This window comes from Aptenodytes forsteri, unplaced genomic scaffold, assembly GCF_000699145.1.
Source record: "Aptenodytes forsteri isolate BGI_AS27 unplaced genomic scaffold, ASM69914v1 Scaffold146, whole genome shotgun sequence".
NCBI classification, from domain to species: Eukaryota; Metazoa; Chordata; class Aves; order Sphenisciformes; family Spheniscidae; genus Aptenodytes; species Aptenodytes forsteri.
Window position 1 is genome coordinate 7,439,792 of NW_008795128.1, and position 20,932 is coordinate 7,460,723.

General features: G+C 37.4%; 1 protein-coding gene across 3 annotated transcripts; it reads left to right on the forward strand.

Moving 5' to 3' along the window:
• The first annotated feature begins 352 nt into the window (after positions 1-352).
• On the forward strand, positions 353-19,860 carry TMEM62 (transmembrane protein 62). Of its 3 annotated transcripts, XM_019471606.1 has the most exons (13): positions 353-464; positions 1,655-1,792; positions 3,111-3,156; positions 6,810-6,951; positions 8,980-9,104; positions 9,251-9,373; positions 9,659-9,814; positions 11,277-11,436; positions 13,126-13,239; positions 14,194-14,278; positions 15,805-15,909; positions 16,792-16,910; positions 17,849-19,860. In XM_019471606.1, the coding sequence occupies exons 2-13, from the start codon at positions 1,753-1,755 to the stop codon at positions 18,173-18,175; spliced, it is 1,542 nt and encodes a 513-aa protein (XP_019327151.1). In that variant the 5' UTR covers positions 353-464; positions 1,655-1,752; the 3' UTR covers positions 18,176-19,860. The 3 variants fall into 3 exon arrangements, with proteins under 3 accessions (XP_019327151.1, XP_019327152.1, XP_019327150.1); XM_019471607.1 differs by lacking the exons at positions 353-464; positions 3,111-3,156 and having other exon boundaries at positions 1,713-1,792; XM_019471605.1 differs by lacking the exons at positions 353-464; positions 1,655-1,792; positions 3,111-3,156 and having other exon boundaries at positions 6,867-6,951; positions 8,926-9,104.
• Positions 19,861-20,932: the final 1,072 nt, after the last annotated feature.

Genomic DNA, 20,932 nt, shown 5'->3' on the forward strand with positions numbered 1-20,932 from the left:
ATCACTGTGTTGCATCAAAAGCTCACAGAATTTGAAAGTCAACAGGCCACTTAGAGCCATCAAAACTTACTGTAGATAGCTAAGTATTTCCCCATATTATTGTACGTCCTTAGAGTTAAGGAAATTTTTGTGATGTAAATATGATTTTAGGGGTTAGAGGTGCAATATCATATGTTTGCTTTGCTTTTGTTCTCCCCTAGCCATCCACTTCTGTTTCTCCCTGTATCCCTTATACTGATATGAATCACTATGACTGCTCTTATGTTGCATTTTTATGTGCTTGGCTTTGCAGAACAACCTGGGCAGCAATAACCCTCTGCTTGGGACAGTGTTTCATTTTTCTCTTTTGCAGGTGTCAGATATTCATATCAGTAGATTTCGGGATCCCAAACGATCTCCTGACTTCGAAAAATTCTGTTCTGAAACAATTGATATAATTCAGCCAGCACTTGTTCTAGCAACAGGTAAGCAATTCAAAAGTGTGAATTTCGTGTTGAATGTGCTGTCAAAGGAAGAACAAATAAGCAAAATTCTAGGATCTCAAGAGAGAACTTTAAAGCCTTAAGGTATCTTAAGCAATGGAATTGCAGCTGAAGATAGACTGCTAGAAGCAGATGAGAATAACTTCTCAACTCAAGAGAATTAGTTTTTATTCTGTCTTGATTCTGACGGTGAGTTTAGCGTGTTATACGTAACAAAGACATAATTATGCAATATAGCTATTGTTTTCCCAATATTTTTTGCTACACCTTAGTCCTTGCTAGCAGCTACCTTCCTTCTTGTCCTCCTGGTAGTGATTCTACATCATTCTTCATGTTTGGAATTACAGAAGTGAGCAGTGTCTCTGATTAGTCATTAAGAGCCAGTTCCTCTCTCAGAACAATCCCTGCTCGTTTGTATGAAATTCACCTGTGAACTAATGTATAGTATAATCGCATTTGTTGCTGTCTTGGAATCACAGCCTTGCTTCTCTTGTTCAAGTACATCGGAGGCTGGATTTCATTGCTGATTTCTATTTGTGCATATCATACCAAGACAGGTGAAACAAGCCTTGCCATTTCATTTGATAGCTTGCTATTGCTATTGAAATGGATGAAGTTTTGGCAAGCAAATCAAAAAGACTTTGAGCCATTACTATACTATGCAAGGCTTTAGAATCTTAATGCTAGACCTGGACTTTTGCTTCTACAGAGTTACTTATCTGCTGCTTGCTTTTTAAGTTAAGGGTTCAGAAATAGCATACATCTTTTAACTAGCAATGCAGGGAGGCATTACTATATGAACAGAAATGTGAATGGTTCGAACTTTAATTGGAGCTTGAGGGGATACAGAAGGTGTGAAGTTAAACAAAGCTTCTATGACTAGAATCTTTGTGTATAATGAATGCATAACAATTTTCTTTACTTTGGCATGGCATTAGTAAAAGTGCTGCAGTGACGTGGTTGATAGATGTTTGAACAGGCTGCCGCATCTGCATTAGAAGGCATTTGCCCTTATAGTAACCTCTTGGACCAGATGACAGGAACGTCCAGATTGCACACAGGAGGCCTGCAGCCACTTACACTAGGAGGCTTGGATTGCGTGCTTGCCTAGTTACAGTATTTGTGTAAGCTGTGTAGGCCTCTAGTTATATCTCACCTTTGTACTCTTTCAGGTGACCTGACAGATGCTAAGACGAGAGACAAACTGGGATCTGAGCAGGTAGAAGTAGAATGGAAAACTTACCAGTCAATCCTGAAGAGATCAAGGGTCATGGAAAAAACCAAGTGGATAGACATCAAGGGGAATCATGGTAAGAAGGAAATGAAACATCTCTTTCTTTCCTGTGATTACAGAGCTGATTTAGGCAAGTTAGAATATAGAGGTAAAGTGTTAGTACTTACTGGCATGTTAGTGGTGGTTATGAGTCAGTAGAAGGGCTTGCCATCCACGCCTGCTCTACTGAGGGCACACTTTGTTTACAGGCACTTACTGGAGTTTTAGTACCAGGGAAGTAAGAGTTTTCATTTATTGCTTTTGCCTGGCAAGTGGTAGAATATAGCTTCAGATGTTAGTTTCCAGGTCATTAGTTTATATACCCGATCTTTTAATGAAAGGGCAAACTGTAACCTTACCCTACTGAAGAAATGGTTTCAATTTACTTTTCATAGATTTTCCCCCCACAGGTTTAAGTTAAAAAGTATCATGTGTTCAGCAATTAAAGGAAATTTGGTTTCTTTTGAATAGAAAGAACTCATGGAAGTTTGTACCCATCGTAGCTGTTGCTACATTCTCAGCATTCAAACACAAGCTTTTGTACTCATCGTAGCTGTTGCTACATTCTCAGCATTCAAACACAAGCTTTTGTACTCATCGTAGCTGTTGCTACATTCTCAGCATTCAAACACAAGCTTTTGTACTCATCGTAGCTGTTGCTACATTCTCAGCATTCAAACACAAGCTTTTGTACTCATCGTAGCTGTTGCTACATTCTCAGCATTCAAACACAAGCTAACAACCTTGTAGGCTGTATAAGCCAGCCGTTACAGGAAGGGCAAAACTAGAAAGCCTAGCACTGGGAAAAAAAAGTGCATGCTTTGTCATATACAGCCCATATATGACATTTTACTCCGATTTCCCTATCAGGCTTCTGTTACCAGACTGAAGGGAGAGGTGGATCCTAATTGCAGTACAAGCCTCCCCGAGCTGCTGTCTGTTTTACACATGCTATTCTTTGATGCTATTGCTACTTTATTTTCCTTGGATGAGTTAGGTCTTACTTATCGAGAATGCACCCAATCCAAAAAGCTTCTGAAAAGCTTTATGGTCAAACTGGAGACACATGGTTAGCTTTTAGCCACTAAATGACAATTCACATTCCCACAACAACTTTATCTTTGAATTGAAACTTAAATGAGAAAACTATTCCCACTTTTAGGTCAGCTGCATCAAGTATATAATGTCTTCTCTGCACGGTTAGACAGTCTGCTTGTCAATTATATATTTTTAAAAAAGTAGCTCTTCAGTGCCTGCTGAGACAGCTTTATCTCAACATTAGGAAATAAAATACAGAGGTCAATGATCAATTTGATCTGAAAGTTTCTTCATTTCCTCTTTCCTCTCCCTTACAGATTCATTCAACATTCCACACCTGGATAGCATTCGGAATTATTACAGGTACTTTTATTTACCATACAGATGCCATTATAGTCAAGGTCAAATTCACTAAACAATATTCTGTTTTCAGTTATCACATATGTGCTTTTTCACTGACTTTCCTATAGTCCAGGATCATATTTGCTATTCCCTCTGTCTTTTCCATTGCCAGTTAGTAGAGCAGAATAGATTGAGAAAATAGAGAATTCTTTGCACAGACTTCTTATCTCTTATCCCTCTGTGTTTTATAATTGAATGTATTGTAAATCTGCCTGTGTCTAGGAAATGTTCTGTGCATTGTGTGTTCAGTTTCCTCAGAACAGTTGTGTGAGATATTTCTGTAAAACCAGTGTTCCTAAAGAATGCTTTTCCTCCTTAAAATAGATGAAAAAAGAAAGCAAAACAAAACATCACTCTTCTTTTATGTTCTTTCTGCATCCCCAAAAGAGCTTTTCATGTCATATGGGTCTAAATTTTATCTGAGCCATTTCTTCACATCCGAGTCATTTTAGAAAACTGAAAGTAGAGAAGCAAGAAGGCAGATGATGATGATGGGTGGACAAATGTTCTTGAGGAACACACTTGAGATTTAAATGTGAAGATAGGTGAGGAAACTTTCCCCTCTTCAGCTGGCTTTTTTGCTTGTACATTGTAAAGGTTGCCTCAGTTGTAACTCATGTTTAACTTCTCAGTTTCTCCTGCCTTTCACATCTGAACACAAAATCTTGTCTCATAATTTTGGTGGTGCTTTCAGCTTTGACTCTTTGGAACTGGAGGAGGACTTGGAAATCTAAATTCTACTTTAATTCAGGCTCTTAAGCCATCCACTTTGCAATAAGAACACAGATTAGACATCTGATAGTTTAGTTTGCTTCAGTTCCCTGTGGCCCAGCAGGAGCAGATAGGTTTTCCCATAAATTCTGTGGGATAGCATCCTGCAGCAGCTGCATTTGCAGGAGAACATGGAATTCACATGTGGGTTTACCATTAAGGGATGAATGTATGGTGCTAACAAGGCTTTTGGATGTGCTAGTGCAGTGCACATCCCTATATCTTTTGCCACAGTTGTGGCTACGTGACAATCTAGTATCAGTCTTCCACTCTAGTTTAAGGCTGCTATCAGAAGTCCTCGTGACACACATGGGAAGATGTAGAACCAGTGAATTTGCCAGATCATCCCTGACTTGTTGGTTGGCCTGGACAAGCTTACTGTTTGGAAAGATGGATGGATCACCTGCCTCTAGTCCTGAAGATGTACTGATAGCAAAAGGGATTGGAAAGGATTAGGGTGAAATTTCGAAGCAGTTTAGCCAACCTAAGCATTTTTGAGTGAAATTCTGAGTCAGGTGAAAAAGTCTTTGCTTATTAATTAACAGTCTCTTCCTAAACAAATGTGTTCTCATAATGGTTTTTGCTTCATTATAGTCTGTCATCATAGCAAAATAAACTTTAATGAGATTTATCATACTTCCTAAGACTGAAGAAAGGCACTAAGAGTCCTCAAAAGCCATTAAGCATCACTAAAGGCAGAACTATCTTTACAGGGACAATTTTATTTATCTGATGCATTAATAAAACATAAAGATTAAGAAAATTTTTAGTAAATGTGCCATGCTCTAGGAAGAGAGAAAGGAGATGGCGGAGTGAAATGGAGACTTGTGGAAGCCTTTCTTCTCCCCCACCGCTGTGAAGGTAAACAGTCAAAAGGACAATGGTGTTTTGTGTTTTGTTGGTTTTTTTTTTTCCTTCCCCTCCTGAGCAACAGTAAGGCACTGTCTGCTTGCCTTTAAGTGATCCTGAACAAATAATTCATTCTTTGCTGTACACCTTAGAGCGCTGTAGCTTGCACATATAAAAATAGAGGCTAGGGAAAACAGTTATTCAACACCACATTCTGGTGTTCATTTATGTATTAAAATTAAAGAAGGCAGCAGTTGTCTTGAAATACAATAATATATTTACACAAAAACATGGGTTCCTATTTTACATCCACAGCATGAGCAGAGGATGATTCAGCTGTTACACATACTCTTAAATGGGACTAAAGGCAGAAATCTCAGGATTATGATACTGAGCTTCCCGTTTTCTTATTGACGTTCATGATGTTCATAAAGATAACATTAACTTCAAAAAAAAAACCCATTGTAGAAAGGGTCTTACGGCATTGCAAGTATTGATTTATATCTGAAACTTGTTTTAACATATTGGCTTTTATTCTGTTCAGGTCAACCTTTCTGGCAATTTTATTGTTTATTCTGATTGGTGGAGGAATAGTGATATGAACTGCTTTCTGGATGGCTGTGTTCAAACTATACTCATCATCTGAACTCGGGGATGGTTTAGCTTCCACATATCATGCAGGGAGTTTTAAAAAACAAAACAAAAACACACACAAAAAACCAAACCCAAACCACACACACACAAAACAACAACCCCAAAGCCCAAAAGAAAACGAAAAAATCCCCCCCAATTAAACCAAATAAGTTTTAGTTAATCTCAGATTTACTCACAGCCATCTTAGTTACAGAATTTAATTCTTAATTGAGCAATTTAGTAGATACCATTAGTTGGAATGTTATCTGTCTTTGCCAGTGGAGGATATGTGCAATTCCCATCTAGCATAAAGTATCAAAAGCACTTCAATTTTAGAAGTAACAAAAACTGAAAATACCTGTTGTCAGTGGAAGGACAGAAAGCAACGTATATATTCATTATTACGTGTATTTATCATAGCCAATATTAGCATAAAACCACGGGGAAAAAAAAGGGGGAATTAGTTGACATGTCTCTTAAGTCCTTCCCTGTTTACAGTTCTCTCTTAGAGTATTTTAAGATTAAGATTCAACAGCTCGGTTAACACCAGGTAATGTGCAGAAGAGCAGCAACCCTTTTTGCTCTCTTCTTTTACTCTTTGAATGAAGAATTCTGAAAACTTTCCACAGGTGAGAGGAGAACTGGTAAGATTTGCTATGTCAAGAAACAAAAAAGAGTAATAAGCAACAGGAAATGCTGCCTTCTTTACTATTTATAAGATTTGGTGTAGTGTAGTCTCTCTGTTCTGGATCTTCTGGAAAATAGCTGAAAAGGTTCAATATTTCTTTGGTTCAAAATCATATTCCTTTAGCCAACAGTTGATCATTCTACATCAGAGTAACTTAAGAGATCTCTAACAAAATAGTGGAGACAAGACTTGATGTCCCTGATATTTCTAGGTAAGCAAGGAAAAATTCTTTTTGAAAAATTCTTTCAGATACCAACAATAAGCACAAGACAATAATTTTTTTTTTCCTTTGCAGATCTCCTTTAATTAAGAGTGGTGTAAGATCCTGCTGTCCTGTCATCTTGCCTATTTGTTTTGCATCATTTATGCTGCTGGCCTATCCTTTATCCATAAAAAAGTACCATGTTGCTCAGGGAAAGTGTATTTATACTAACATTTTTTTTTTTAAATGTTTGTGTGCTAACCTGCTGCTTGTCTTAACATGTGACCCATGTAATGCATCTTCTTTGAAGTACAGACTTTTCAATGCCATTGATTTTTAAGAAGAGACTTTACTGCAGTAACAAGATGGAGCTAGATCTAATGCAAGAAATCTTGCATTTATGCTATGCAGGTAATTTTTGTCATTGCTGCAAGCTTTTCTAACAGCAATATTTCCATTTTATTTTGGCAGGAAATACTCTGCTTGGCGTAAAGATGGCTCTTTCCATTACATCCACACCACTTCTTTTGGGAACTATTCATTCATCTGCGTGGATGCCACACTCAGCCCAGGCCCTAAGAGACCCTATAATTTCTTCGGGATTTTAAACATGGTATTTTATAAGTCTTGGCATTCCATTTTGCTGGCTGTTTTACTTCTGTAGTGGTTTGTCTGGGGTGTGTGCTTGTTTCTTTTTATAAAGAAGAATTGTCTGAAAGATTTGTGTTCATCTAAAAGATTCTTTACATTTTTAAGTTATTATGCACGTGGGACACTTGTTTAGAAAAATGAATGTGTCACTTAACATATGGAGTATGTGTGTTTTCTCTCTTAAGAAATAATCCAGTACAAAAATGTCAAATCAGACATTTTAAGGACACTGTCAGTAGTTTCTTAGTATTTGGCTAGACTTGAGTGATAATTTCCTTATATGCTGTAAAGTTTAAAAAAAAAAAAAAAACTTTCTAATTTCACTCCTTAATGCTTTGTTCGATGCTTTTTTTCATTAATATTACAGATGAGAGAGCTGCACTTACCAATGGAATAATGTGAAAGATAATGCTACAAAGAAATGTGTCATTTATGAAAGTGAGGTCTGATCTTCTGAGACCATAAAAATTACATGGTATTGTTTTGAAAGAATAACATATCAGCTTAGATAACATTTTGCTTCCCTTTGATTTTTCTCTGTAGTTTGTTGATATGCTATTGTTCTTGAGATACTCTTCTGAAGTGTTGGCAGAGAGTTACTGTGTTCTGGTAAACAGATGCCATGTTTTGCCTGTGATAATGGCCTCAATGAAAAGTAAAATGTTCTCCCTCTAATCTTGTCTAAAGGAGGCTTAATTAACACTTAAGTGTTTGTAAAGCCCTTGGTGATACTTAGATGAAAGGTGATGTAGGAGTGCCAAGTACTGTTCTTATTGTTTACTGTAATCCATAGTGGGTGCAGTAGATCTGCACACAAACTCTCAAGGAGCTAAGAAATGCAGTTGAGTCTAGAGCTCCTGTCCTTGGCTGCGGTAAGTCAAGCATTTTGCTTGCTAATTACCCAGCAGCAGGAGTCCAGAGAGGGTCATTTGCAGATTTTTGCCAAAACTGAAAGTAAAGGTAGATACCTGTAACTTTTAAGAATTAAACCTCTGCCAGGAATTTGAAAAATAAATTAGATTTGTATCAGTGATCTGATTGCATAGCTTAGGTAAAAATATTCGTAAAGCCCAAATTCATAAAGGCAAAGGAAATACAATTTCACTTAATAAGCCTGTTACATTAACCCAGAATGGTATACTGAATCCATTCTTTTTTTAATATACCTTCTTTTCTGTTTCCTTTATTCATGCCCTTCAGCGTTTCTTTTCAGGTAGGAGGGAAAAGAATATGTTGGTGGTTCTCTGGGTTACCCTAAAAAAGATGCTGCAAAATGGTGAAAGAGTGGATTTGTGTTCTTTTCTGGTTTTAGTTTTCCTGCCTCCTTTGTTAGACTTGGAGATCTTACTGGTATTGGGGATCTCTCTAGACAGTAAGTGGTTGATTTAATGTGGGAAGTCAAACAAGTAAGGGAGAGATATTTTACCTGCTGTGCAAAGTGTTACTTTTGCTTAACTTTAGCAATGGCTGAGTAGTATTTTCAAGATTCAGCATCATAGTTTATCCAGTTAAATGACTGAAGCATATGGTGCACAGTTTCTGTGGTCTGTCATGCCTATAAAAGGCCATCTAGCAACTCAAGAGATAGTAGGGATGATAATTGTAAGGTAAAGATGCTTGTAAAATCAACTCAAGTGTGTCATCTTTGACTATATAAATAAGCAATAGAAAGGATAGAAGTATTGTTTACTAAAATCCTTCGTTATATTTCACTTTTCCTGTTTTGGGTTGCAAGGAAGATGTTGAATGTCTTTGGTTTCACTTTCTTTTCCAACATAGGATTTTAGGGATCCATCTAGAAGTATGGTTTGTTCATGCACAGTTCCCTGAAGCAACTGAGCATATTCTCTGTGTGTTTAAAAAAAAAAAAAAAAAGTATTAATTGCATTCTTCATTAGTTTCTTTCTGCTTTCCTTTTGCTATTCTTTCCAAATAGCCTGAATGTTAAACAGGTTTGTTTGGTTGTCTTTCAAACACCTGCCCGTTTCAGAGTCAAATGAAAGAGCTATCTTTGATGGCAACAGAAAGTCTACACAGCAATCATACTATCTGGTTTGGCCATTTTCCCACCTCAACAATCATCTCCCCGACCCCAGGAATACGAACATTAATGAGGTAAGATCTTTCTTTTTTCCTGTGTGTTTTCAGTCTGAAGTACATTTCTTGCCTCTCTTCACATACTTGTCTGTCACTTTTCAGGTTTTCTGCCATCGTATTTCCTTCCCACCCAAATAATCACAATTCTTATGTTCTTTTCTTAGTTCTGCCACAGCCTATTTATGTGGACATCTCCATACAATGGGTGGGCTGATGCCAGTCTTGCACAGTCAACACCATGGCGGCACTCTGGAACTCGAATTGGGAGACTGGATGGATAATAGGAGGTAAGTAAACCCTATGTGAGCAAATTATTATATGGAGCCTACCTGGTTATACTGTGATTCCCTTTTATGCTGTTTGGAGAATTTGAAAGAAGCATTAGATCTGCCTGTCTGGTTATTACTATTAATGCTTTTGAAAAATGTCTCTGTCTGTTTGGGATGGTTTTCCCTATACCAACAGTGTGCTAATAAATTAAGTAATTTTTTGATTTAGGAACTTGGGAAGCATGGGAATCAGCTGTGCATGCAGTAGTTTGTATCAACAAAATTTTTTTCCTTTCATTATAGGTACCGGATCCTTGTGTTTGATCATGACCTCCTTAGTTTCGCAGATCTTAACTTTGAAGAATGGCCTGTAGTTCTCATCACCAATCCCAAATCCTTCCTTTACAGCAGTTCTGCTCATGAACCACTAGTCAAAATTATTTATTCCACTCATATCAGGTACCCTGTTATCTCTTGATTTCACAATATTTAACTATATTTTAACCAAGAAAGACCCCAACTATTATAATGTACATCTATATGTATATACACAAACTTTTTTTAAATGCGTGTGTCCACTGTTCTCAGAATTCACTTTTCTCTGGAAGATTGTTCCTGAGAGCTCACTTTGTATCATATCCGTGATAAAAGGGGATTATATAGTAGTAATTCATGTTTGTTTTATTTATGCAGTTATTTCCCCTAAAGTCAGTTGAACTTTTCTATGTAACCAAAGCTGGTAGAGTTAGATTAACACGATCTGAGTGTTTTCTCTATTTGCTTCGGAATTTTTAGCCTCTTGTGTTTTCAGTTTTACATCCCTTATATATTAAAACATATTAAGGCTCTGCCAATTTTCATATTTGCTTTAAATCTCTCCATCTTTCCATTTCTCCCTTTTCTATTTTTTTCATTTATATTTCAAATTTCTGTGCCCTTTGCGAGATCTTATATTTGCTGTTTGACCAATATGCATGAAATATATGGGTATCTTGCATACACAGAATTACAATCAAAATAAGTTCATCATACTTTTCAGTTAGGAAGCAGTGTCCTACTAAGTCTACCTACTTTGCAGTTTCCTATTTAGAACCTTATCTGAACATTCTTATGATTATATTAAATATATGAACTGTTAGAATCATTCACCATAACTATGTGAGACTCCTTCATTTGACTGAAACATGCTCTGGAATGCCTTTCGTATTACCAGAAATGAAAGAAATTGTATGTGCAATATATTGAGTCTATATTAGTATCACTGTTGCTCTGAATATTAGCACTGCCAAGTGATACTACATTTGTTGGTATCTCAGATCTGTAATATCAGTCTTGCGTTCTACTCCATTTCTCATAAATTCAGTTACAAAGACTGAGAGGTTATATTCTGACCAGAAAAACAAACAAACAAACCCAAAAAAACCCAAACAAAAAAAAAAAGCAAGCCCCAAAAAACCCCAAACCACCACCAAACCCAAAAAATAACCCACACCCAACAGCAAAGGACTTCAGAGAGAGAGACTGGCAATTTTTAATGAAAAGTATACAAGTACTTGATTATGTGTCTGTATGTGTGCAGGAGGATGCATCCCACTTGTGTTAGCAAATGTTTTGACAGCAAGAGTTCTAAGATCATTTCTGCCAGGACCTGAGGATCTCTGCCACTTTTTCATCTGTTCCACAGCCTGGTTTTCTATCCTATTCTTTTGCACAATACTATACAGAACTTCTCTTTTTAACTGTAGGAAAGAGCTACCATGTTACCGTTAGCCTAGAGATATTTCACCGTTTTAATTTCTAACTCTTTTGATCTCTTAAGTACAAGGTAGCATAATCTTTAGGGACTTCTCTTCAGGAAGTGATGACAAATCTGCAAGTCCTGTAACAAATCTGTTTATTTTGCTGTTTATTCACTCCTTAGAATTCTGGCCTTCTCTCCTTCTGTCATTATCTCTGTCAAAGTCTATATAGACGGAGTTCACTTGGGGAAGGCGCATCAGGTGTCTGGCCCTCTCTATGTACTGCAGTGGAGCCCGCAAAACTACAGTGAAGGGTTCCATCACATAGATGTGACTGTGCAGGTAAGGTACCTGTTGGCATTCTTTCTATTGAATTTTTACATTATCACGTCTGCTCCATCACCCTTCTGTGTCACATAACTAGGGACAAAATACATAACAGACTTCCTTTCATATTTGTCTGATTACAAAAATGAAAAAACACTGACTGCTGAGCACTAAAACATTCATGAAGCATTTGGACAAAAAAATAAGGTTCTTATTTTTCATGAGAAATATAATAAGACATGATGAAGAGCAAGTAATTGGTCAAAAATAAATTATTTTGAGTAACAGGCAACAATTAACTTTTAAGGTTGTCTTTGGAAAAAAAAAATAATCGGGCTTGATCAAGGAAAATAGAAAGTAGCATCATGTTAGTTCAGAAGGCAAAGGAACTGGGTCTGGAAGATTGGAATGCTGTCTTTGATTATCTGTTTGAAGTTCTTTTCATGATCTCTTACAGGCTGACAGCGAATATGGTTTCTGTTTCCCAGAACATCAGACTTAACTGATACTAGATTACTGGGTGAAAAAAAAAAAAAAAACCAACATTTTTCAGTGAATGCTTCTGTTCTTGCTACTATAATTTATTTTTGTACCTTCAAGTGGCCTTCAAAGAACTTGATCGGACTGTTCTAACATTCTGCACATTTGCACAATAGTAATGGGAAAGTCAGCTTTGTCCTGCTTGGTGGAATCCAGCTAGGCATTGTTTCTCACAGGACAAGAGCGATACTGCTTTTTTTTTTTTTTTTTTCCCTGATGGCGTTTCTGTACTGCCAGTGTTCCGCCTCCTCGCTTGTTACCAATTTCTGTGATGCTTTACTTGGGAAAGCTGCATTTTATAAGTGGTTTGGTTTTTGTTTGGTGTTTTTTTTTGTTTTTTTTTAATGATGATGAAAACATGCACAAAACTGAGTAACATTTGAAGAGGGTTATACAGGCCTGCACAGCAACAGTTTGCTTACAAATACATGCTTGTTATCAGATAACTGAGTGGGATTTTTAAAAAACTTAATTTCCTTTCCCTTCCAGTCATAAATCACTATTACATCTAGTAACTGAATAGTTTTGGGAAAGTGAGGAGGATGAAGCGTTAACTTGAGTTAGGTACCAGGAGAAAATAGGAATACTCAATTGCTGTACATTGTTTCTGGGATTGTCCAAATGTTTTTCTCAGCTGTAATCACACTAAACATACTGAATCCTTTACTATAAATAAACCATTTATTATGTACTGGAAGATAAGTTGTCAGTGTTACACATGCAGAAATACCAAACTGTTGAATAAATGTAGCGCTGTTACTGTTTATCAATATCAGTTTCTAGCAAATATGCCAGAAAAGAAGTACAACAAAGCTTCAAAATATTTTAAGATGGGCTATTATCTAGAACTGAGCTTTCAGAAAACAAGTGGTGGTGGTGGCCAATAAATAGTCACTGTCTTCCACAAGTTGCTGAATCTCTGACAGGATCTCCTTCATATGTAGCACTTTCAGATTATGATCTTACGATCACCAGTTTATTTGAAACTACAAAACTGACAGTAGGTAATCCTTTGTAGGGAGAAGTGTTTAATACAGCAGTATGCCAGACATGTATGCGTCAATTGCATCTTTCCAGAAAAGCTGCAATGATAATTAGCAACTTTAACTAGATATTCTGTGTACTACTGGTATCTAATTGCTCTCTTATTTTATATCAAACTAGGATGCTTCAGGAAGAATTAGCACTCAGGGTCATATATTTGCTATGGAAGAAAACCTCTCTCTTAGATTTGGCTTTTGGCCATCTGTTATTCTTCTCACTGACCACTATGTTCTAGTAAGTACTTTCAGCAAAACAGCTGTTTTCTGGTTTCCCCAGAGACTGCAGGAGGCATTTTCCTAATTCCTGGTAGACTTGAATGCACTTTGCTTTTTCCAGATACGACTCCATTGGAATGTCACAAATATTTCAAGTTTCCTTTCTCAAGTTGTGCACTTCAAACGTGAATGTGCAGCAATGGTTCATGCAAACAGTTGACTTCCTGGATTTAGTCACAATTGTCCATTTTTGGGTATAGGTATACACACATTTTCTGCAAGCAAGAAATGGAAAAGAAGCTACTGGAGGTAGCAGAAAAAGGAAACATTAAACCAAAGAAAACTTCACTGTAATCTGTTGCAATATGTGTACTGGCAAGAACGCTGGAAGAAGTCTCACATCAGCTACTGACATTATAGCTAGCTCTAGCAAAGAGGAAGGCAAAATTTCCATTGACTTCAGTAAGTTCCAGGTCATATCCAGAAGTGTTACAGCTCAGTACATGCAAAGAAGGCATGTCCTAATAGTTTAGGTGCACTTACAGAACATAAGAAAGTCCACATTACTGCAGATAGCATCATAATTCGCTCAAAATTATTATATTAGTTTTGTTAATCAGTAACCAATATTCTCCACAATGTCTTGAACTGCAGTTCTATTTAGTACAGCACTCAGAAAATGTTTTACATAGGAAGCGTTTACACTTTTTCAATGGATGTGTTTTACAAACCCCGTTTTTGAAAGATTCAGGTCTATCACTTTCAGCCATCCAACTGAATTTAAGTTACTGGACTTGCACCTTACTGACTTGAACTCCTAAGTTCCTTTTTACTCTTCGGTTCAATGACACCATCAAGCTTTGAATGTGCGTTTCAGTTAGAAATCTTGGTATCGTTCTATCAATGTCCATAAGGCATGCTCAAAGGCAGCTACTACTCCAGGGCTGGCTTAGAGTTAAAACTGTCTTTTCAGGCTCGTGTGCTCTTTGGGCTGATTGTGCTGATTCAGATCGCCTTGCTCGTTATTTTCAGATACCTCCAAAAGCCAGCACTCAAAGGTATGAACCAATATTTGTCTGTGGTTTTTAGAGGATCTAATTTTCCCTAAACTTTTTTTACTATTTATCTGTATGCTAACTATATAAGTAATTGCGCTGTTAATCTCCATATGCATTTTGCATCTGGTACTGTGGGGTTTGATTGGGTTCTCAGAAGCTGCTGTTTTGCTTTTAAGGGGACCCAGAAAACCTGCAATATATCAAATAAAGTAAATTAAAAACAAAACTGGATCAGGTATCTTTTGTTTAAACAGAAATTCAATTGAGTCTAAAGGTTTCATTTTAATTTTCTCACTGAAGAATCCAATGCATAGGGAAAGAAGTGTTTTATTTTGTATTAGTTCTCTGTGCTTGTTTCACTACAGCTGGCACAGAATTCTCTGTCACCTGAGTGATTTCCTCCTACAAAAATAATTTTTGTTAGGCTTGGATCTTTCTCAAAATAATGTTAAGACCAGTTCTGTCGTAACTTATATCTTGTTTGCGATAGATCGGGTAAATGAAAACTAATACTGTTAAGCTCGTGGTGTTTATCCTTTAAACAATTGTTTGAACCACACCTTACTAATGAGATTTTTCTGGAAGCCACCTCCCTTCCTATTCATGTCAGTGTATGTCCCTTCCTTTATACTCATAATCACATAGCGTCCCAAGGTAACTACTGCAACTGCTTACATAGAAAAAGAACAGATTTTTCAGTTGCCTTTATGGAACTCAGCAGCTAAAAATGAAAAGAGCTAGCACTCTGTGATCAGCTAGGTCCCTGTAGACCATGACAAATGTTTTACAAATTAGTGAACAAATTTGTTAGAGCTGTTGATTTCCAAAGGTCAAGCTTGCCCTCTGGGAGTTAATGCTTTGTGAGAAGGGCAGCCATGTAATAGGTGAAACTCTAAAAGCTAGCTTTTATAGGAAGGCGCTCTCAATCTCAATCTATGAATTCTCTGCTTCAGTTAGAAAATTAATACTGCGGTTTTTTGCTAACATCACACACTTGTCAGAATGCTGCCATTTTAATGCCTAGCCTTCATTTTATCTGAGTTGCTATCAGATCTCACTAAGCAAATTTAATCAAAGAAAATCCAGTTAATCTAGTCCATGCTGACCTGCCTTTTTGGGTTTGCACAGTTACTGTTTTGAAGCTCTTGCTTTTCATTTTAATATGAACTTTCTCCATGTTTTTCATTCTAGCTAACTTCATTTTCTGGGTATAGAATGGTCATTCAATTTTATTTACATACAGTAGTGCACTCATTTAGAGTGGCAGCTTCTTTTGTTGTTTTTAACATATTTTGCTGTATTTATCGGTTCCTTACTTTCAGTTATCACAGTAATAGTAGAAATGCATTCCCTTGCGTTTGTTCTGTAGACATACCCAATATTATTTTTATATTTCTTATTTAATAGAATGAGTAAATAATGTGCAGATTTGTTTCAGAAAGACCAATATTTTTAATATATGTGTGTGTGTGTGTGTGTTGCAACCTGAATCAAGTGTATTTATCTTAAATGTTGTCTCTGTTTAGAAAAGCCAGGATTGCTTACTCTGACCTCGTATTCCCTTCATGTCTTCAGTAAAACAAACACCTTCTATTACTCAATTATGGTTCTGAATTTATACACCATTCTGGGTAAGTAACCTAGAGTACTGGGGGACATAAATTAGTATTTTTAAATTACACATCAGATCCTGATGAAAAATGAGACTTCTAACATCTTGTAGATTTTCCCCATTCTCCTAAAGTTATAAAATCTATGTGGAACTTGAAAAGTTAATGTCCAAAGAGACTAAAGGTTTGTTTCTAAGAGCCTAACTTAGAAGCCCTAGAATTAAACACTTAAATTATTAAATTACTCTGAAAGCAAAGTGAGTATTTTTAAATTTAATTTGGTTTTCACTTATTCTTTGAGTAAGATCTGGTTGTACCTTGGTGTAAAATGAGTATATGGAATGTACATTTCACATGACATGTCACGAAGACATCTCGGCTCTGATGCTAACAATTTTAGCTTATTTCTCCTCTGATAATATGTTACTAAAATAGCTACTTTCTTGGCAGTCAGTGTAGTAAGCATAACATAGTGCAGCCTGCCCATTTTGACTTCTAAGCTGAGCCAAGCTGGAATTGTTTATGACCATATCTTTCATTTGTCTTACTGTGATTCTGGGAAGAGGCCAGCATTTGAAAGGATCTATCTCTTCACTTCTCTCATAAGCAGAATGTTATATGCGGTGCTGAAAATTGTCACAGAGATGAAACCAACTTAAAAATATTTTCATTGCATGCCACAACTCATTGATGTACGATGATCTTTTCACATCAGGAACGTTCATCAGATTGCTGTTTGTTGAAGATTAAAACGTTAGGCTTATTACTATAGACAAGCAATAGAGAAGTAATTTTCCCCAGTTAAGCACTTCATGCTCAGGAATACAAAGGGCCATGTGAAAAAGGGCCATGTCTATATTGTATTTTCTGATGGTGCTGTATGTTTGGTTTCCTCTCTTTCAGGACCATGGTTTGTAGGTGAACTGATAGATGGCCAGGTGGGGGCCTGTTTTTCCTTTGGGGTGTTCGTTGGTGGTTCCTTCTTGCAGGGCAGTCTGACATTTGTGGTTGGGATTTTACAGGTACATATTTATAAAAATTAAGGGTGACAAACTGCTTTCTTCTGGGAATTTTTTCTGGGTTTTTTTTAATAGTTTTATAAAGAAAGGAGTCTTGGAAGGATAGAGAAGATTAGTGGCCATGCCTGACTACAACAGCTCTTTCTTACCTTTCTGCAAACTTAAAGGGCAGAAAGGAAGGAGGTTGTGCATTACTTTCTCAAACTTCTCTTTTCCTCTATTTGATGCTGCTTTGGACTCCCTGGATGTCTGGATTAGAGGCCATCTCTACAGATTTACCACTCTAAATTTTTCTTTTGGTCCTCGGCTCACACACAGGTTGCAGTGATTAAGCAAAAGGAACTGAATGGCCAGGGCAGCCCTTGCACACCGAATAACTCTTCAGATCAGTAGGTGTCACTCTCTAAGTACGCAAGTCCAGTTTTCCCAGCAGTCTGACCTGCCTGCCCTCTGGTTTTCCCAGCTGCCATTAATCTGAAAGAGAGGGTGTAGTTCCTTGGCATTTAAGCCAGGCCAAGCTAGTGTTGCCTCCTTCTTGGTCCCTCCCTTATGCCAGTGCTAACACTTGTCTGACACCACAGTGGGCTGGGTCAGAGAGCTAAACTGACATAAGGATCTTCCTTTTTTACTCTGCTAGTATTTTGCCAAGTCTAGCTCCCTGAACCGGCTCCAAGGAAGGTCAGATGCATGTCAGTGCCTCCCACTGCAAGGGAGTGGGCAGGAATGCTTAGCCTGGGACTGAGGCACAGGCAGCCACAGCTCTATCAGCTGCAGAGTCTTAGAAGTGCATCCTGAGATTCCAGCTCTGGGAATTGGACTCAGCCCTTAGAATGGGACAGTTTTGGGACAGAGCACATCTCTTATCTTTCTTTGCCCTCATGTATGTTACCCAGAACACGTGGCTTACTCATCGTCTTATTTTGCTCTGCTCTTCTTTTCAGATGTTGTTTTTCAACCTGCCATTAATGGCCTATCTGTGCTGGTGCCTGTTGCTGCGATGCCAGGGTCACAGCTTCCGTTCTCACATCCGTCATGTCCAACACCTCATGGCTGTGCTTGTTCACCTGGCAATGGCACTCCTCCTGGCCTGGCAGGTCTATTCCTGCTATTTCCTGCTGCGAACCTATGGGACCTTGGCTTTCTTCCTCTCCCCAATGAGAACGTGGCTGGTGGCGCTGACCTCAGCTCTGATTTACAAAACCTGGACACTGAAATCATCTGAGCTCAGAACTTACATAGTAGAAATGAAAAACTGTCAGAGCTCCTGAAGTACAATACAAGTATTCAAAGTTCTTTGACTTAAAAACTGTCAAGGCACAACCTATAGTTTTGTGATGCTGGAATGCCATACAGCCCAACCATTAGGTGGTAAGATCTGAAGCTGCACCTGCATTGCTACAGAGCTGTATTAAATAGTAAATGTATAACAAAATGTATTATATACTTTCATTGTATTATACATATAGAATATACTGTATAATACATGTTATAATACAGTTATACATTAATACAGTAAACTGTATAATAATCTCTATAATAGGGCTTTTTGTGATACAGAAGATAGATATGTCTGTTTAGATCACAAATGGAAATGTTTGCTCATTACTACTGTGAATGGAAAAATGTTTTTAATTCATTAAATTCTTGATTTTTATAATGCTGGGAAAAATGAGCATAGATCTTGATAATGAGCTCCAGGATTTGTGCTTAACTCTGCTTTTTATTTCAAGATTTACATATATTTTTACACGACTAACTACAGGAGTAGACCAGACGTCTTTATGAAGTGATGGTTGTTGCAAAGGTGCTGTGGTGGCCTTCACAGTAAGAGTCCTATGCTTATACACTTTTTCAGTTCACAATGCTGTATACGAGCAGTTTATAGGCTGTTAGGTGTGTATATGTGTGTTTGTGTTTATGTTTACCTGAGCCATGGCCTATTGGTCTTGTCCTGGGAGTGCTGGCTAATTAGCATGCTCTCTCTCTGGGAGGAAGTAGTTATGTTTTTCACTCTTGAGGTTTTCAATTTTCCCACACTTGACCAGTGAAAGGAGAGTGAATGATCAGTGTTGCTGGGATTCCCAGCTGTAGTCAAGAGTTCAGCTTCAAAGCAAAGAATGGAGGCAATATCCTCAAGATGGGAGAGCCAGAAGGAATCGCGTGGTCCGATGCCTATAATGTCTGCAAGCGAGGGGATCAGGGCTGTATTTCTGGGTCAAATGTGCCAAAGAGTGACCTAGGAAAACTCACTTCTTTGTCTTCAGTTTTTCTAAGTCTAAAAATGATAGAACAGTTACATTTATGAAGAATGTAATGATCCAGAGCCAAGAGAGCTGAGGTGCCTTTATCTGTAAAGGACAACACTGACCTGCTTCACAAGACTGCTGTGAGTGGAACATTTAAAATACTTTAGGTAATTTTACAGTAACTTATTTATGGCTCCTCAAGAAAAAGGAGGGGTAACTTATTTATGGCACCTTAGAAAAAAACAGCAGTGACTGTAGTAGAACATACAGGAAAATAAACTGAATTGGAAGAAAATATTGATTACAATTAAGACTTTTGTTATGTCTGAAAGATGACAGTTTTCCTATTCCTTAATTCCTGTTACTCAATGATTGATGATATAATACAAAAAAGAAAGTAACAGCTTTCGTTTGCATAAGTTAAATACACTGTTAAGAGAATACAGAATGTCATTTCTTGCTACGTTTGTTTTGTAAAGCTGTTAAAAAATCAAAGAGGCAGGGCCCAAAATTTACTTGTGAGAAACACTACTGAAAAATTAATTAAAAAAAAAAAACTGACATTTTGCAATTAAATTACTTTTATGTGATCAGGGAGCATAAGAAGTGGCAATGAAATACTTAATATTTATACCCTGTGACAAGACCCTGTTCTGAAATGATACTTTTTTTGTTGTGATTGTTGATATTAAATGGTGGTTGTAATCAAATGTCTATGGACTTAAAAAATCTTACAGTCTGTCAAATATTTACTTTGTTGCTCCATGGGATGTGTTTGGTAGGTGGATGAAATTCTGTTAAGAATCTCTCAATGCTATTAGTGGGGCGAGCAAAGATGTTTTATTTGTAGATGTGCTATCCCTGGCTCTAAGGACTCAAATGAGAATGACTGCTCTGAAACGTGTTTGATGTGTGAATTATATACGTATGTGGGAATGATGTAATAAACTTTGAGAGAAAGGGACTATCCTACTGCCCTGGTAGCACAGCGAAGAGCACACTGTAGAAACTTAGAACTCTACCCTGCATAGGAAGCACCTCTTAGCTGTGTCTGTAGACCATGAACTATCGCAGCTTTTTGTTGCCTAACAGACAAGTAAAACTTAACTTACCTTGTCTCACGTTAATTCAGATTTTGTCCTTAAACAGTTTTCCAATATTCTAAAACCTTAGCAGGAAAATACCAACTTTCCTACTTGAGCTGTACACTTTAACACAGGAAGACTTTATTTGCCAATACCTCCTTAAAAGTTTTGTAATTCTTTGTATCTCATCAGGCTGAAAGTTCTTAGAAGCACAGACTGGGAGCTAGCCTCTAATTTAGCTGTCCTTACCATATAGGCAAGTGGTTGCCCAAGTTAACTGAGTAACAAAAATCACAATACAGTATGTTTTCCCTTAAAATTCAAACAAAATAAATTGGTTTCATAAAATACAGCCCATCTCCTAGAACACATCACGAGTCGCTTAAATGAACCAGTGATAACTGGACAAACCTCTGACAACCAGGCAGATATTATGATAAATCTGCAAGCCACCCTATGAAGAAAACCGCATTTGCTCCTCTGTTGGCCTGTGGTGCCCAGAAGGCACAAATCAACATAGTGGACTGAAGCGAGACATTCCAGTGATAACGGCCCCTCTGTTGTCCCGATGAATTGCCTGGGTTTGGTCCCCTTTCGAAATTAAGCTCTTCTCATTGAAAGGCAGCATTTCTACTGAGCAGATAACACAATACTGTGCTGTAACGTACTTTAGCATTTACATCAATCGGCATCA

What these genes read in the sequence shown, in the direction of transcription:
- TMEM62 (XM_019471606.1), top strand. Translation starts at nt 1,753, where the DNA reads ATGGAAAAAACCAAGTGGATAGACATCAAGGGGAATCATG. An exon ending in GACTGGATGGATAATAGGAG is followed by an intron (nt 9,374 to 9,658) that starts GTAAGTAAACCC and finishes CTTTCATTATAG; the next exon opens with GTACCGGATCCTTGTGTTTG. An exon ending in GAATTTATACACCATTCTGG is followed by an intron (nt 15,910 to 16,791) that starts GTAAGTAACCTA and finishes CCTCTCTTTCAG; the next exon opens with GACCATGGTTTGTAGGTGAA.